The 18,200-nt window shown below is 48.2% G+C and overlaps 1 protein-coding gene across 12 annotated transcripts in view; it reads right to left on the reverse strand.

Moving 5' to 3' along the window:
- The window catches only part of OBSCN (obscurin, cytoskeletal calmodulin and titin-interacting RhoGEF), a 271,127-nt gene that overhangs the window by 239,572 nt on the left and 13,355 nt on the right, over positions 1 to 18,200 (reverse strand). For all 12 annotated transcript variants that reach the window (XM_090047900.1, XM_090047898.1, XM_090047895.1 and 9 more), the window contains exon 2: positions 16,685 to 17,822. In XM_090047900.1, coding sequence (XP_089904026.1) covers positions 16,685 to 17,813 — 1,129 coding nt within the window. In that variant the 5' untranslated portion in view covers positions 17,814 to 17,822. The remainder of the gene's footprint in view (positions 1 to 16,684; positions 17,823 to 18,200) is intronic.

Below are 18,200 nucleotides of genomic sequence, written 5' to 3' on the forward strand. Positions count from 1 at the left end.
TAACCATCTGGTGATCTGATCGTAAAAGGCCACAGGTTGGTCTGACAGGACCTGCCACTGATGAACCCGTGTTGGTTGCCCCTAAGCATGCAGTCCCCTGCTGGCCCCTCCTGGATGTGTGCCAGCATAATTTTCTCGAACAGCTTGCCTAGGATCGAGGTGAAACTAACCAGCCTATAGTTTCCCGGGTCCTTCTTCCTGCCTTTTTTGAAGATGGGGACCACGTTGGCCCTCTTCCAGTCCTCCGGTACCTCACCAGAGCACCACGAGTGCTCGTACAGCCATGCCAGGGGACTGGCAATGACCTCGGCCAGCTCCTTTAGAACTCTAGGGTGGAGATCATCCGGGCCGGCTGACTTGAATACGTCCAACCCCTCCAGAAGCTCCCTCACTAAATCCTCGCTAACCCGTGGCCCAGGTGTGCCTCCCCCGGGCCCGAGGGGGGCCCTGCAGGGAGGTGGCTGTTCTGGTCCCTACTTAGGAAGATGGAAGCAAAGAAATCGTTAAACATGTTAGCTTTGCCATCTGGTGTGACGACCAAGTTACCCATGGCGTCTTGCAAGGGCCCCACATTACCCGGGACCTTCTTTTTACTCCCTACGTATTTAAAAAAAGACTTCTTACTGTCCTTAATCTGGGAAGCTAGTCCCAGTCCCATCTCTGCCTTGGCCTTCCTAACTGCCCCCCTACATCCCCGAGCAACTACAGAATAGCCCTCCCTGGTGATGACCCCTTCTTTCCACTGGGTATAAGCCTCCTTTTTAGCAAGGAGACATTCCCGGATGCTTTTGGTGAGCCACGGAGGCTTGTGTGCTCTCCTGCTCCCTTTGATCCTCATTGGGATTACCTCCCTTTGGGCTTGGAGGATCGTCTCCTTAAGGAGCGACCCCTCTCCTTGGACACCTGGCTCCCCTCCCCCCCGGGACCTCAGCGCTTCCCCAACTATCCTCCTTAGCTCGTTGAAGTCTGCCCTGCTAAAATCTAGGGCCGCTGCCTTACTGCTGGCCTTTGCCACCTTGCGCTGGATGGTGAATCCCAGCAGACGACGATCGCTGTCGCCCAGGTGGTCGAGCACCCGCAGCCCCCGCACCAGGTCATCGCCCGTGGCCAGCACTAGGTCCAACAAGGCGTCTCCCCCGGTGGGGCTGTGCACCTCCTGGGTTGGATGGAGGTCCTGCACTCTGGCCAAGAACCTGCGTGAGTGGTCAGACCTGGCTGACTGCTCTTCCCAGCAGATATCCGGGAATCTCAGGTCCCCCATGACTACCACATCCCTAGCCTTCACTACCTCTGTGAGCTGACCCAGGAATTCCTGGTCGAGCTCTTCCCCCTGGTTGGGAGGTCTGTAGTAGACTCCCACCGTTAAGTCCCTTTTCTTGTGCGTTATCGCCAACTTTTGCTGCGCTTTGCATTGTGCTAGCATCCCAAGGTTTGACGCCGGGATCAAGCCCCGTCGTGGCGGGAGCTGAACCAACGTGTTCTGCCACTGACGAACACGAGCTGACTAGGACAAGCGTTTCAGGACATTTCACGGAGTTGAAGACCAGAAAGGGCCTTTTATCTATCCAGTCTGACTGCTCACATAACACAGGCCACAAAGTTTCACTCAAATATACCACTGTAAGGCTAAAGACACAAAAAATATGTCAAGACGACAAACGGGTTTAGGGGAGAAGAACCCAAGGTAACAACATTAGGAGGTGAGACGAATGCAAAACTGAGCCTGTCTTTTGCATCATCGTTACAACAAATGATATACTGCATGCACAATGGAGGGGAGCCAGTGGGAAAGATGTGAAAGGGAAGTGGGGAGAGGTCTGTGGATGCTCCTTTCATGGCAAGGACAAGAAGCATGTGTTTATTGTAGTGGAGAAGGAGGGACGTGGGGCAGAGGGCATTCAGCACTGTGGATCTTGCTCCTTGTGTTTTGGGAACTCAGCCCGATGAAGCCCTCACTCGCAGGCTGGACAAGATTATCTATGAGCTGTGTTTCCACGCAATTCAATCACAGCTAATCAAGGGAAGGGTGGTATACCTGCTCTTGCACTTCTTTTGCATGAGGATCTCAAAACACTTTATAGAGACAGCTCTCCGGTGGAGAAACTAAGGCACAGAGAAGAGTCAGATACAAACTCGAGGTCAGATACAAGCTTATGGCAGAACAAGGGACTGACCACAGGTCTCCTAAGCCCTATCCTAGCACTCTGATCACAGGATAATCCTTCCCCAGTGACACCAGCAGACCCAGGGATACAGCCGGGTTCATCTACCTCCCCGTTCTCAGCTTCCCTTAACGGATCACAGCTTCTGTTCAAACCTTTTTTGTTTCCACCTACGTGCAAATGCTGAGCCAGGGCATCAAGGGGATACACATTATAAACAGAACAGAGGGATTTAGCTCTCTGAGCTCAGTCACTCAGCTGGCAGCCACCATCTTACAGCACTTTGAAAGTGGATCTTTTGCAACCCCTAATACATGAACATGTAACAGGAGAGAGAAAAGTTGGCACTTGTTGAAAGACTGGGTGGGAACAGGTTGTGCTCAAAGCAACAGGGAGCCTTGTAACATGCTAGAATAGACAATGCCTCCGCTGGACAGACTGCCGGAGCCCAACCAGCTGTATGCTGGATGGCAGTGGGGGCAAACCTTTCTGGTAGGCATGCCACAAATTAGCCCTGCACCTTCCCCAAGTGCCACTTCAATCCCTTTCCCCCACCAGATCTGCTGCTCAGCTTTCTGCTTCCTGCCCTACCTGCCACTGTTGTCCCTGCTCCCTCCCCGATCTACTACAGGCCACACACCGAAGCGGCTCTGCTACGTGTGGTATGCAATATGCATGCCGCTGCTTGGCTACCCATGCTGTAGGCACTGGCGGCACACAAAGATCAGGCCCTGAACCATGAAGTCATGCTCCAGAGATGAGGAGCCTCTGTTTTGCAGAATTCAAGGGATGCAGTATAGTTTGGATGGTAGGATTTTCCTGCTAGCTTGGCTTACATCTCCACAGAGGATGCATAAATCATCCAGCACCTCGGAGGAAGAAAATGGAGCAAGGGCACCTGTTGCTGCAGGGATGCCAGCCAGAGTCTATCCCCAGCTTGCAATATTTCACACTATCTAGGGCACCTTCCAGAAGCAGCCCACTGGCCAGTGGGTATAACTCATGCTCTCCTGTTCCTCAGGCACAGAAGTTAGAAATCTGTTCCTTTCGGTCAGGCTGTGGAGATGAGTGCAGTCAGCTCTGGGGCTGCTATTTCATAATGCGGTGCCCCCATCACGAAAGCACCCCTGCCACTTCTAGTTCAGAGCCTGCAAATTTTAGACACACAAGGGGATTCTGCAGCCACCCCAGGAAAGACTGATGCTAGGTGCCGGTAATAGGGTGATGAGGGAAGTCTTGAACAGATTACGTGCACTGAGAAATAACTGAGAACTTGTGCATGCTGCAGCCTAGACCACGACCAGTTTCCAAGTGGCAACGGGGGGAAAGGGCATGAGCTCCACCGACCAAATATGCTGATTACCTTGGAAAGATTAAACTTCTGCCTCAGCCTGTCTCCTGAGCAAATCTAAGTGTATCTCTATGGGAGGGAGTCTAAACGGGTGTAACGTACACCTCTTCTGACCCCCTCAGCACGTAAAGTTACCCTCCACCCAGGGACGGACGTGTAACGCACGCCCCCGCAATACATACCACCTCTCAATTTATCCTGCTGTGCCTGAGAAAGTATGAGCTGATGTACCTTGCCTGAAGAGAGGAGTAGAGAGCAGGAAAGCACTAACCAGATGGGACAAGACCTAAGGGGCCAACTTCAGAAATGACGTGCGTTACAAGAGGGCGCCCACGGGAATGTGGCGGGTATCCAGGCGGTAGCCACATTGCTCTAGAGGCAGAAGCAATCAGGACTTGTGGCAGACGTGATATCCAAGGGCATGTGATTCACGTGCTGAAGGGGCCAGAAAAAGGCGCAAGATATACTGGTTTACATTCGTGGGAACTCGTTCCCATATGTGGCGCAATGAGGCAAATTCTCCACCCCTGTCGTTTTGCTTCCACTTTGCAATCACAGCATCTAACACAAACCAGAAAGCCCTCCTGGGAAGAGCTGTGCATGCCTTAATTATAAACATCTAATAACAGAGGACATCCAGCTGAAAAAGATGCCTGAGCTATAGCTGCGGAGCTGAGTGTACGTCTGGTAGAGGTAGGTACAATCCTGCTGGTAGCCACCTAGACTCAGCAACATCCTCTGAGAGCAGCCTAGCTTGGTCTGCCCTGCTTGTGCGTTCATTATGCAGCCTCTGGATGCTCCTGTGTTCAGCAAAAGTGTAGTAAGTGGTGAACAGCAGTCAGAGCTGGAGTTCAAGCCAAGCAAAGACCTATTTGCATCTATTTTTTGTATTTGTGGCTGTTGCATTTAATACATTCGAGAGTGGCTGCAGTTCTGTTTCACATGGCAAAGCAGGCCTGCAACAACCATTCTTCCCTCCCCTCTCCCTTGCAAACTTCCACGCTCATTGTCTCGCCTCTAAATTACCACGATGCACACACACACACACACACAGCTCTAACCGTGCACTGCGCTTTCCATCAGGGAGCATGAAGAAGGAGAGGGATACAGCGCCTTGATGATTTGGGCACACAAGTCTTAGAACCCCTAAATAAGGCCCCGTAATAGTCTCGTATCCATCTTATTAATAAAGAAGCAGAAGCAGAGAGAGAATAGGTGACTTTTAAATGCCATACTGTAGGTTAAGGTGGCAGGACTATGAAAACAGCACAAGTCTTGATCTCATAATCAAGAGGTCCCTCTGCCTTGTGGACAATTACTATGTTTTTGCAAGGGTCCTCTTTCCTCGGTCATTGGGGAGAAGAACGTACACACAAACTGTGACTTTAATATGAATAACTCCAACCCTCATGCAAAATTTGCCCAACTTGATCATCTTCCCAGCTGTCACAACATTATAACATTTAGCAATGATCTCAATAAGGTCAGACGATCAGTGTATTTCACGGTTCTTTTTCTTATCAAGAAATATTAATTCAGGTAGGCTCACAGTCTAATTTAGTTTTCCCAGGAATGATCTGTCTCAATTAAAAAAGCTGCAGCTGAACTCAAACTGGCTACATGAATCAAGGACAATAAAAGTCCTTTTTCAGATATGTGGAAGAAAAACAAGTGCGACAAAGGTCCCCCGCTAAACCAATTGGGGCAGCTGACTGCCAACACTCAGGAAAAAGCCAATCTGCTTAATGATTACTTTGTGTTGGTTTTTCACCAGCCCAAAGGGACCACCGGGGGCGGGATGACCAGGGTGAGGGTGAATATATGCCCACTATTGACATAAATCCTTTGAGGGCACATCTTGAGAGGCTGGACCATGACAAATCAGCTGGTCCGGATAGGTTGCACCCAAGAGTGCTAAAGGAGCTGGCAGACATCATAGTGCAGCCCTTGGTGAGGATATTCGAGAACTTGTGGTGCTCGGGTAAAGTACTTGAAGATTGGAAAAGAGCCAGCGTGATGCCCATCTTCAAGAAAGGGAGGAACAAAAACCTGGGAAACTACAAGCCAATCAGTTTGACCTCAATTCCTGGGAACATCTTGGAAAAAATCAAGAAAGAAACCATTCCTGACAGGCTAATAGAAGGCAACATTCAGTGGGACAGCTAGCACAGGTTTGTTGCGGGTAGGTCTTGCTTGACCAACCTCATTTCCTTCTATGACCAGGTGACCTATCACCTAGACAAAAGGGAAGAGGTTGATGTCATATATTTGGACTTTAAAAAAGCCTTTGACCTGGTGTCCTATGATGTCTTCATGGAAAAATTGGGCAACTGCAGCCTTGACTACTCCACAGTCTGATAGCTGGGGAACTGGCTCCGAGGTTGGACCCAGGGAGCGGTAGTGGATGGAACCGAATCAATACGGCACTTGGTGACTAGCGGCATCTCCCAAGTCTTCGTTCTCGGACCTGTGCTCTGTAATGTCTTCATAAACAATCTGGGCACTGGTGTCAGAAGCGGACTGGCCAAGTTTGCTGATGACACCAAACTTTAGGGAAGAGCGTCCACACTTGAGGACTGGCTGGTGATCCAGGCCAACCTCGATAGGCTTGCAAGGTGGATGGATGAAAACATGTGGGCATTCAATTTGGAGAAATGCAAGGTGCTCCACCTCAGGCAAAAAAAACAAAACCGCAGCACACTTATAGGCTTGGCAATGCTATGCTCACTAGCATCATGACCGGAAGAGACTTGGGGGTCATGACTGACCACAAGATGAACGTGAGCCACCATTGTGATACCGCAGCTGGTAAAGCCAACCAAACTCTGGCTTGCATCTACCGATGCATCTCGAGCAAATCCTAGGATGTCATCCTCCCGCTGTACTCAACCTTGGTGAAGCCATAGCTGGAGTACTGCACTCAGTTTTGGCCTCCACAATTCAGGAAGGATGTGGAGAAACTTGAGAGAGTCCAAAGGAGAGCCACACGCATGATCAGAGGGCAGAAAAACAGGCCTTGTGATGAAAGGCTGAAAGCCATGGGACTCTTCAGCCTGGAGAAGCGCAGGCTCAGGGGGGACCTGGTGGCCGCCTATAAGTACATAAGGGGTGTGCATCAGGATTTAGGGGCATGCCTGTTCACCAGAGCACCCCAAGGGATGACAAGGTCCAATGCTCACAAACTCCTCCGAGACCATTTTAGGCTTGACATAAGGAAAACATTCTTTACTGTCCGAGCCCCCAAAGGCCTGCAATAGACTCCCCCCCAGAGGTGGTGCAAGCACCTACTGTGGACACTTTTAAGAAACACTTAGATGGTTGTCTTGCTGGGATCCTTTGACCCTATCTAACTTCCTGCCCTTTGGGTGGGGTGGGGCTAGACCCAGTGATCTTACGAGGTCCCTTCCAGCCCTAATGACTATGAAATCTATGAAATCTCCAAGCCTGGACTTGACAAAAATTAAGCTGATCCTAAATTTTCTATCAAATTTATTTTAATGGTTTCTGGGATGTTTAGACTGTCCACAGAAAAATGTGGAGTTGGCTGAATTTTTTTTCCATTCTTGGATTTTTCCATTGAGAGAAATCCAAACAAGTCACACAATTAATCTGTCCCCACCTGCATTACTGCAATACCTTATGGGAGTTAGAGTGTGATTCGCATCATGTTCCCCTTGGTCCCTAGTGGTCTTGGCTTCCCACCTGGACTACATCTTCCATGATGCAATGCAACCTCACATCTGGTGAAGTCACCATTGTTCACCACTGGAGTTCAATAGCCAGAACGCATCACAGCAGACCATAGTGTCCATCCCTGGAGGTTTTTAAGACCCAGGTAGACAAAGCCTTGCCTGGGATGGTCTAGTTGGGAATGGTCCTGCTTGGAGCAGGCGGTTAGATGATGACCTCTTGAGGTCCCTTCCAACCCTAATTTTCTATGACATGGAGCATCTGAACTACAGTTTCCAAGAGGCAAACCAGTAGCTCAGGTGGATGTAGTTTCACGGTGAACCAGATTCAAACTTTGAATCAAAATTATCTGCCATTTCTACACCAAACTTTTTCAGGACATCTCATCCCACCGGCAAAAATATCAGTTTCTACTTCCTCATCATTTGGGATGAAAACTCAGGTTGCAACTTCGCAATGTATTGCAAGCTGAAGATCCCAATATTCGGTCCACTATAATAAAAAAACCTATAAGAGCACCTGCTTTATTCTGGATTCTGTGCTCCTAACAGAAGGTTCATCTCCATTGTCTCAAAATGCACTAAAAGGTTATCTGAGGATGTCTCTGATATCCACATACATTTTTAAATATTAATCTGTTAAACATGAATTACTTTGCTGTTTTAAATTGTTTATCTGCTTGGGTGTACATGTTGGTTCGTTTGCTTTTTGGTGTGGGGGGGAGAAGGGGCTAGCTTTTGTCTTTTCCGAAGTGAAAGACACATTAAGGATTGTAATGAGGACATTCATGAATCTTGAAAAGAAAGATAATTTATTTATAATATGGAAAACAGAGAGAAATCTGTCACTCAGAGAAAAAAATAGTAGGTGTGGACATGAGAGCAACTCTAGCACTGACCTGAAGTAAGCATAGTTCCTATGGGAGCCAATGCCTTAAATTTGCCCCCTTGTCTTGAATGCCCTCCTTTCTCCAGTGGGCCACTTTTTTTTAAACATGTACATAATAGCCAAACTTTTCTTTTTAAACCAGGCCTCACTAACATGGCTCTTCCTAAGTGTAGATGAAGCCTGAACAGAAGCTTGTCTCCTCTACCTTTCTTCCCATTATGTCTCAAGTTGCCTACCATGCCCCTACCCCACCACTTGCTGTCTTCACCCCCACTTCCTGTCCTTTTCACCATATACCTATTCCCCAGTCCAATGCCTAATTTTTCCCTCTGTCAAGTATGAATATACCCCATTCATGGCAACCAAATGGAGACCCTTTCAATGGGACGACTGCAAGGAGGGGCAAGAGTGAAGCCTCAAAAGCTTCTGCATCCCTTTTCTAGGTTTTGTGCTGTTCCTTCACTTCCCCTTCCCTGCCATGTCACTCCATTTTCATCTCTTTTCTATTTCCAGTGCAGAGTAGTGGGCATACAGTTTAACACATTTAAGAACCAGGTAGCCAATCATTAGCCTCAGTCCCGAACAAGGCATTGACTTTCTACACACCCATGACCTTTAACCTTTACCATCACTTTCTGGTTACTTAACCAGTTCCCACTGTGTTCAGCTGGCCCAGTTCTTCATGCCTTCACCTAGGCAAACTTCTCATGGACCAGACCCAAAAAGAGTGCCTTGTATGCAATACTTCCTAACTTTATATGCCACATGCAGATGTATCAAATGCCTTCTGGAAACTCAAGTTGTTTATGCTTGTCGCTTCATCCCACCTGCTCGCCGTGTTGGCTCCTGGAAACATTCAGACCAGTTTCTCAGACAAGATTTACCCTTTAAGAAACCTGGCTTACTGCCTTCCATGGCTCACATTGCTGAAGATATTTTGGATTTCATCCTTTCTTAAAAGCTCTAGAACCCTGCCCAGCACTAGTGTCACGCATGCCATTCAACTGTTTACTTATTTGCTTGCTTGTCTGAGCTTCTGTGCTGCTAGAAGTTGTAATTTTGCTAACTGTGGAGCCTGGGGAATTTGGTCATTAGGATATAGTTCCTCTGTGAAGCAGCTAGTTATTTAAGGGAGAAACAAGAGGCTGCAGAGGTTGCCTGCTGCTCCACAATAAAGTGTGTTGCTTGGTTCTTGTACACCTATATTTATTAAACCTAGTGATCACTACAGTCCTCCTAGTATCTTTCTCACTAAGCAGATCTCTTCCTTCCAGCACATCTTTATAATTAGAAATTTAGTCCAAGAGGCCTCAGGAGCTATTAAAGTCTCTAGTTCTAACCTGGGGATCTCCTTAAGTCCTGATGCAGCAAAAAAACAAAAAAACCCAAAACCCCAAAACCCAAAAAAAATCACTTTAACCAGTTTTAAATTAGAAAAGGGAAGCCTAAACATATGCATTACACATGCACTTTTTCAGATGAGAACCCTGAAGAATATCTCAGCAATGGCTTGAGATTTTCAAAGCTGTCAATGAGATTTAATCACACAAGTTCTGCCAAAAATAACAGTAATGGAAATGGTCTCTCTAAACCCATAATTGGCTTTGAAAATGTAAACATAGAAGCTTTGTCTTCTTGGGTAATAATCAGGAGCCATGTATCTGAGATGACCTTGATGGCCCCCATAAATGTGCTATTATCTGAGTGCAGTCTGCTGTTGAAGAGGCACGTGGTGGATATTGGAGAATCTGGCTGTGTCTGCAACATCAGACTAAGAGAAGATTGTTCAGTGGAGGTGTGCTGCTTGCATGCAAGACCTCAAAGACAAATGGGACTAATGACACATCAGTGATCATATAAATAACAGAATGACGGTTCACTTCATTGCTTCGTCTTTGGGGGATATGCTTTTGGAGGCCCAAGGGGGACTCACAATGGCACAAAGATAAGTCATTATCCAAAAACTAATTATAACCATCATGCAAAGAGTTTCCATTCCCTCCTACCCTTGATGAGAAAGCCTGAACAAAATATGCTGTAACAAAGAAACAGACCATAAACATTTCCATTTTCACTCTCTGACTCACTGGCATTGCTTGACAGTAGACGCTGATAAATAATATTTTCCTTTGGAGCTATGGGCAGTGATCAGCAATGGCATGCTCTCCATGTCAGACAGACAAACTGGAGCTTCCAAGGCATAAATGAGATTAGACCCTATTTTAAAACCTGTTCCAACAATGCTCTTTAGACCTTGCTCTATGCTTATAAATCACTTTTAAATCTTCTCTCACTCAGATAAGATCCATCTCAATGATTTACACCTAGCATATTTTATCGCCTTCATAGAGTTTTAACACAACCCACCAATACATATGCATAGATACAACGTATAGATACATACACACACAGATTTGCTCACATGCTTTTCTTCAAACCAAAGCAACATAAGAGGAAATGCATGGGCAACAATACAGTATTTTGACCCAAAGCCAATTCAAGTCAACGGGAGTCATTCTGCTAAGTTCATCAGGCTTTGCATCAGCCCATGGAGAACACTGTTTGTGCTACTCTTAGTTTACCCCAATTTTCCTCAGGATCACATTTTAATGGTAAGCAGTAAAACACATAGCTGTGAATGTCCTCAGACAGGGACTTTAAGGGGGTGCTGAGTGCTAAGCCCAAATTCAGGGGATGAAAGCAGGCTGGGGTGGAACTGAGGTGCCTTTGCCTGCAACTGTCACCAAAAAACCTTTCGGCCCTGGCTCAGTTAAAGTTCTTGCTTGAGGTTCAAGTAGCACCACTGTGCTCAGAAAAACACAGCGGTGAGAGCACGCATCCAGGAAGTGGGAGAAGCGGGCTCAATCCTCACTTCAGGCTAAGGCGGTTCAAACTCAGGCGTCCCGACTCCCAGGAGAATGCTGTGGCACCCACGCTGTGCAGCAAAGAATGCAAAACTCTGGGTGCCAGTCCTGTAGCACAGGAGGGGCAAGTGGGGCAACTGCCCCGGCCGCCGAAGAGAAGGGGCACCAATGGGTGAGTTGATATTTTGTAATAAATATTCCAAAAAATTTGGGGTGATGCAATGATGTAATGGGCTGGTTTCAGGGATGATGCTCAAGGGCAACCAGCACGGTTTCATTAGGGGCAGGTCATGTCAGACCAACCTGATTGCCTTTTATGATCAGGTCACAAAAACCTTGGCTCCAGGTGTCACTGTGGAAGTAGTCTTTCTGGATTTCAGCAAGGCCTTTGACACTGTCTCCCACCCCATCCTTATTAAAAAATTGGGTGACTGTGGCATCGATGCCTACACAGTCGGATGGATTGCAGGTTGGCTGAAGGGTCGCACTCAGAGGGCGGTGGTGGACGGATCATATTCGACCTGGGGGGAAGTGGGCAGCGGAGTCCCCCAGGGCTCGGTCCTTGAGCCCGCACTGTTCAATCTCTTTATCAGCAATTTGGACAATGGGGTGAAATGCACCCTGTTTAAATTCGCTGATGATAGCAAAATTTGGGGTGAGGTGAGCACGCTAGTAGGGAGGGAAAGACTGCAGCAAGACCTGGATAGGTTACAGGAGTGGGCTAACATAAACAAGATACGTTTCAATACTGACAAGTGCAGGGTGCTGCACGTGGGCAGTAGAAACCAGCAGCACACTTATAAGATGGGAAACTCCCTTCTAGAGAGCATGGAGGCAGAAAGGGATCTTGGAGTCATTATTGACTCCAAGATGAACATGGGCTGACAATGCGAGGTCACGGTTGGCAGGGCTAACCGCATCTTGTCATGCATCCACAGATGCTTCTTGAGTAGAGCCAGGGAGGTAATCCTCCCCCTCTATGCGACACTGGTCAGGCCACAGCTGGAGTACTGCGTCCAGTTCTGTGTGCCCCATTTCAGGAGGGATGTGGACAACATGAAGAGGGTCCAGAGGAGGCCACCTGCATGATCTGGGGACTACAGGGCAGACCCTACAATGAAAGACTGCAGGACCTGAACCTGTTCAGCCTTCACAAGAGAAGGCTGAGGGGGGACCTGGTGACCATCTATAAACTCACTAGTGGGGACCAGAAAGGTTTGGGAGAGACCTTGTTTCCCCTACCGCTCCCTGGCATAACAAGGAATATTGGCCACAACTTGCTGGAGAGGAGGTTTAGATTGGACATCCGTAAGAACTACTTCACGGTCAGGTTGGCTAGGAGCTGGAACCAACTTCCAAGGGAAGTGCTGCTGGCTCCTACCTTGGGGGTCTTTAAGAGGAGGCTTGATGCCTACCTAGCTGGGATCATTTGAGCCCAGTTTTTCTCCTGCCCTGGCAGGGGGTCGGACTTGAAGATCTATAAGGTCCCTTCCTACCCGACTTCTATGATTCTATGAACGTTGCCAATAAATGCCATGAGCATGCACACAGCTGCAGCATGCACATGGCCAGCCCAGCAGTTCGGAGAGCAGCATCCAGCTGGTGAGTCTGTTGCGGGGGAAGGGGTGGGGAGAAGGAAGGGGCATGAGGGGGAAAGTTTGAGGCCCTCCCCATGATGGAGGAGGGAGGTTGGGCCTGGGGCAGGGTGCAGGACAGAGCTGCAAGCAGCTCATCTGGGGGGGTAAGGCAAAGGTGTGGCTCCCACTGCTGCATGCACCCCCAAGCAAGCATGGGGGGGCATGTGTCCCCCAGATCTGTGTGCAGGGCACAGGTGGGCTGCTGCTGCAGGTTTGCCACAGGCACAAAACTTCCTTGCAACAGTACTTCTGGGTGCACAAAGAGAGTAGGAATATATATCCTAGTGGTTAGGGTGATTAGCTGGGAAGGGGGGCTCTGCTCTCATGAATATATTGGTAGTTTATACTTCACAGTAATTGAACAAAATACAGAGACCTCCACTCACCCTACCAATATGCTGGTGGTTCAGACACTCTCTGGGGAGATGGGAACCCTATCAGGTTGAAGAGGGAACAAAACCTGGCTCTCTCTTGTGCTGTGTGAGTGCTCTGACCACTAGGCAATTACATCAAAGAGGGGCTGGGGAGGGAGCTTTAATTGGCATCATGGTTAAATGAAAGTGGTAAGCTCTGCTCAGTCCTTTCGGAGACCACAGGAGAGGAGCAGAGGTGCCAGCCTGGCCTGTCTCAGGTGCCTGGGCTCTGGAAAGGGCTGAGAATTCAGATGAACTCCTGGGATTAGTGTTTCCCATTAACTTGCCCCAGTTCCCATTGACTTGCCCTGAATTACCCTTTGGGGTGCCTAACAGCCCATGCGCTGCATGGGGAGGTTGGGCATCGCCCTAGGATGATGGATTCCAGTCTGGGGGCCGGGAGCCTGGGAGTCAGCGGTGGTGGCCTCCCTCATAAGTGCCTACTGGGTGCAGCCTAAGGTATGCGCAACAGGGCAGCTGTGCAAAAGAATATACTGCGCTTCCAGCGTGAGAAGCACTTTGGTGTAAATGCCCGATACAGCCCGGGAACACAACCCCTTACATTAAGACTGAAACCTGCAATGCTTTCACTGCCCAGCACCCCTTTTATGCTCATGGGCATGTGCATTATTGTTCCTGGGTAATACCAGAAGGTGGTTTGAAGAAACCCTGCATTACCCAGCTAGTATATTGATAACCAGGGCCTGATTAAATAAGGCCTCAAGACCAGAGCACTTGAATACGCAGTTTAAATAGGAACAGTCTGGCAAACATTTATAACAAATGTGCAAACCTACTAGCAAGTCTTGCGGACTACCACGCCCGTATCCATTATAACCCTAGGACGTGAACAAAAAACGGGGCTGACCGACATGCAACATTTCTTCCTTTTTTGTTTGAAAGGCATAAACAAGCCTATTTTTGATGTGGCACCCATGTATCAAAACCACAGGGGCCTCTCTGCGTGTCCAGGTTGTTTCAGGGTAACAGAAAAGGAGAGAATTTCATCTACATTTCACCCAAAAAAGGAAAAAGAAATAAGTGGGGGGCAGGAGGAGGAGGGGGAGGGGGAGTTGTCTAAATGGCTCCAAATAAATATACATTTGGTGAAGGACAAAAGAGCAACTCTGCCAGTGTGATCTGGGGATCTTTCTTGCGGAGAATTTGCTTTCAAATGAAGTCACATGCCTCGAGGGTGAAGGTATAAGCAGTCAAATATTTGGAGGCCTTGTTCCTGCTTCTCTCCACATAGGCAGTTTCCTCGAGCAATCGGCTTCCTTCATTTCCAGCCAACAAAGCCAGTGCAAAGCCCTCGGCTTCATGCCCTCAGAGACAGAAATGCCCTGTTTAGCCCACAGAGCGGGCACAGGGTGGGTGGTCGCTCCCTCGCTCCCTGCCAATGGCGTGTGCATGAGTTGGGTTGACAAGCTCTAGGCCTGGCGGCCCAAAATGAGTCTGCTAGCAAGAGGCCAGTACAGACATACTGCCATTTGAGAGGCTGTTGGTGATGTGAATTGCCTCTTAAGATGGGACGTGACAGCAAGACGTGCGGACTGCTTCTCTTGACGCCCCTTGGAGCTGTTTGTACCACTAGGCTGCTGGAGGAGCAAGCCCTGCATTTATGAGCGTGCTAACACTTGGGACTGGGCCGGGCTTTGGGTGACGGAAACCCTGAGCAAAGAGACTCCTTGTCTCTTCCCGTCCCCAGCTGAGCTCCTGCGCAAGGACCAAGCAGAGCATAACCCTACAAGTCCCACCCGGTGAGGGAATGACGGTCTCCTGGGAAAGGGCTAAGGCCCTTGCCAAAGTCAACAGGACTCAGATACATCCTGTGCTTTCCAAACGGCACTAAGGAACCGAAGGGCCTGCCAACACTGCAATGGATGGGAGCTTTGCCACTGACTTCAATGCATGCATGAGTAGGTCCCGATTAGTGCCGAGGTGATGGACTCTGGCAGGACAGGTAAAGCGGTGTTCATGATACCAGCCACCCGCAAGGTGCAAAAGGGAGGTCTGAAACAGGGAAAACCTGGGTGCGCTAATTCAAAATAACTTGCAGTTACAAAAGACAGGGTTCAAGATACAAAAAAATGCAAAGACTCGGCCAGTCTTGTGATGCTTGATATTTTTCTTAAAACCTTAGCTTTTGGAGTCACGAGATTAGGTAAAGATCTCAGCTTTCTTTCCATTCTTTCTTGTCTTTAAAGAAAAATTCTAACCTACCTGGTCACATAGATCAACTTTAAAATGTGAACCCTAGAAACTACAAAAACAGAAGGCAAAAGATATATCCCTACCTAGCTATAAATATCTATAGATGTATATCTCTATCTATAGATATAGATAGGTAGAGATAGATAGCTTGAAATATATATCTATAGACAGATAGATAGATATCTATAGATATAGATAAATATATATATAGATATATATATCTCTATAGATAAGTCTATCTATCTATATATAGATAGCTCGATAGATATCTATATCTATAAATATCTATATCTATATCTAGATAGATATAGATATCTATCGAGCTATCTGTATAGATATAGATATCTATATCTATAAATGTCTATCTATGTCTAGCTAGATATAGATATCTATCGAGCTATCTATATCGGTATAGATAGACATATCTATACAGAGAGATATATATCTCTATCTATCTATATCTATAGATTAGATAGCTATAACTATATAAAATAAATTAATATATTTCTACTTATTGGGTTTTAAAAAAACCAGTATCATGAGGGGTTTTTGGAGCCTTGACTCATAATACCTTACCCAATTTGGATTGGCAATGCGGTAAAGAATATGTTTTCAAATGATGAGGAGCAAAATGCACTTGTCTTGAATGCTGCATTCATCATTTTGTTGTTTTTTTTAATTACACCCCAGGATGAGAATGAGCTCTTACAAATATGCCTGAAAACTGTCCTGTTATTTAATGCAGAAATCTGTTGTTTTTCTGAGCCATTTCACCATCTAGAAATCATGTTTTTTGAAATGATTCTGTTCACATTAAAAGGACAAAAATGACCTGTTCACATATGCACGTCTCACTGGCACAGAGCCTTTCTTACGGTGCAAGTGGGCCTCTGAAATTTTGCAAGATGGGAGAACAGTTTAAATATTCAAAGTGAAATAAGGACATTTTCTTTGGGGTGGCAGGGGTATTTGCATTTAGGATTTTTCACATGCTTCTATTAGAAACTGATCTCATTTATAGCAGAGTCCACAGACTCTGTCAACAAGGGATGATCGGCCCTTTACAGAAAGCTCCAGAGGCATCTCTGCCCTTTTCCTGGCTGCACGAAGCACAGCCGGCCTGGGCCTGGCAGTTCTGGGGGCACATGGGTAGACTAGAAGGCAGACTGAAAAATAGAGAAAAGAGGTCTAGAGACCATCAGCTGTTTATGGCGATGTGGAGAGAGCAGGGTGGCCAATGGGTTCCTGGAAACAGCCCTGGTGTTGCAGGCCATTTAGGGCACCCAGAAGAGACCAAAGCATGGGCTTGGATGACAGGCGTTCCCTCCACAATGACATGCAAGCGGTTCTTTGAGACTTCATGAAAAGAAAAGGGGGAAATGGGAGGCTTTGCTATCATTAATCAAGGCCCTGATCAGGAGAGATAAGTTTTGAGCCAGGAGATGGGGAAACGCACCCCCCGTACCTTTGACAACGACCAGCACGGAGCTGTAGGTCTGTCCTGCCAGGTTGGAGGCCGTGCACGTGTAAAGCCCATTATCAATCTGCTTGCAGAAGAGGATCTTCAGCACAAAGTTCTCCTGCTCGTCCTCATAGATGATGTGCCGGCGCCCTTCCATAATCACCTCGCCGTCCTTCTTCCACACGATCTCCGGCTTCGGCTCTCCCGTCACGTAGCAGCTCAGCTTGGCATGCTTCCCCTCTGTCACGTTGCAGGTGCGGGTCGTCACGCTGAAGGTGGCATTTCGAGCTGCTTTGGTGGTCAGGCTGGCAGCCCGCTCGTAGTCTAAAGAGAGGCTGTAGCCAATACCGGACAGCCCTTCTGTGGCTGAGTACGAATGGGTATCCGTGACTCCGTAGATGGATAGATCCGTCTTCCTGATTTCCTCCCGCCGCTTTTGCAAATGCGACAGCAAAGAGGTGGTCTTGCCATAGCCCGTGTCTAAGTGGCTGGGGCTGTCCAAGTTGCAAGGACCCTGCGTCTCCACCACCAGCGTGGCGGTAGCGCTGGCTTGGCCGATGGGGTTCTCCGCTCGGCACGTGTACGTCCCGCTGTCCCCCAGCCGAGCGCACTGGATCGTGAGAGCGTTTGACTCCCCAGCAGACTCGACCTGGAAGCGCCTGGAGTCCGATCGGCCCCGCAGGTGCCTCCCGTCCTTCTCCCAGTTCACGGAGAGCGGTGGGCTGCCTTGGACTTTGCACCTGAACGTCGCATCTTCCCCCAAAGTGACTCTGATGGAGGAGGGTTTCTGGATGAAGTACGGGGCGAATGCTGTCACGGTGGTCTCCTCCCCGACTTTGATGCTGACTGCGGCGAAAGCTTCCCCAATGGTGTTTCTGGCCCTGCAGATGTACTGGCCGCTGTCGTCCAAGCTGAGGTCGTAAATGGTGAGCCGGTATAGATCTCCATCTTCCACCGTTTTAAACCTCCCCCCAGACTGGATGGGAAGTTTATCTTTTTCCCAGCTCACCACTGGGACGGGGTTTCCAACGATCTGGCAGCTCAGGGTGGCATCCTTCCCCACAGACACCAGAAAGGCCTTCGGCCGGGTTAAAAACCTTGGGACTCCACTGAAGGAGGATCTGTAGTCCATCTTGGTTTCCTAAGGGAAAGAAAAAAAGAAAGCCGATAAGCATGTGCCCAGCACATCTTTTCTGTGTCGCAATGATGCCGAGACATCAATCCTGGGAAATGGCAAGATTGGCAATAGCTTCCAGTATCCAGAGTTACGGTCACAGAATCACAGAAAATGAGGGTTAAAAGGACCTCAGGAGGTCACGTGTAGTCCAACCCCCTGCTCGGACCAGCTAGATCAACCCAGCCAAGGCTTTATCGAGCTGGGTCATAAAAACCTCCAAGGGTGGAGACTCCACCACCTCTCTGGGTAGCTTGTTCCAGCGCTTCCCACCCTCCTTTGTGAAATAGGTTTTCCTAATATCCAACCTCAACTTCCCTTGCTGCAGCTTGAGCCCATTGCTCC

The sequence above is a fragment of the Crocodylus siamensis genome, chromosome 5 (assembly GCF_052110815.1).
Source record: "Crocodylus siamensis isolate JL-2025a chromosome 5, ASM5211081v1, whole genome shotgun sequence".
Taxonomy (NCBI): domain Eukaryota; kingdom Metazoa; phylum Chordata; order Crocodylia; family Crocodylidae; genus Crocodylus; species Crocodylus siamensis.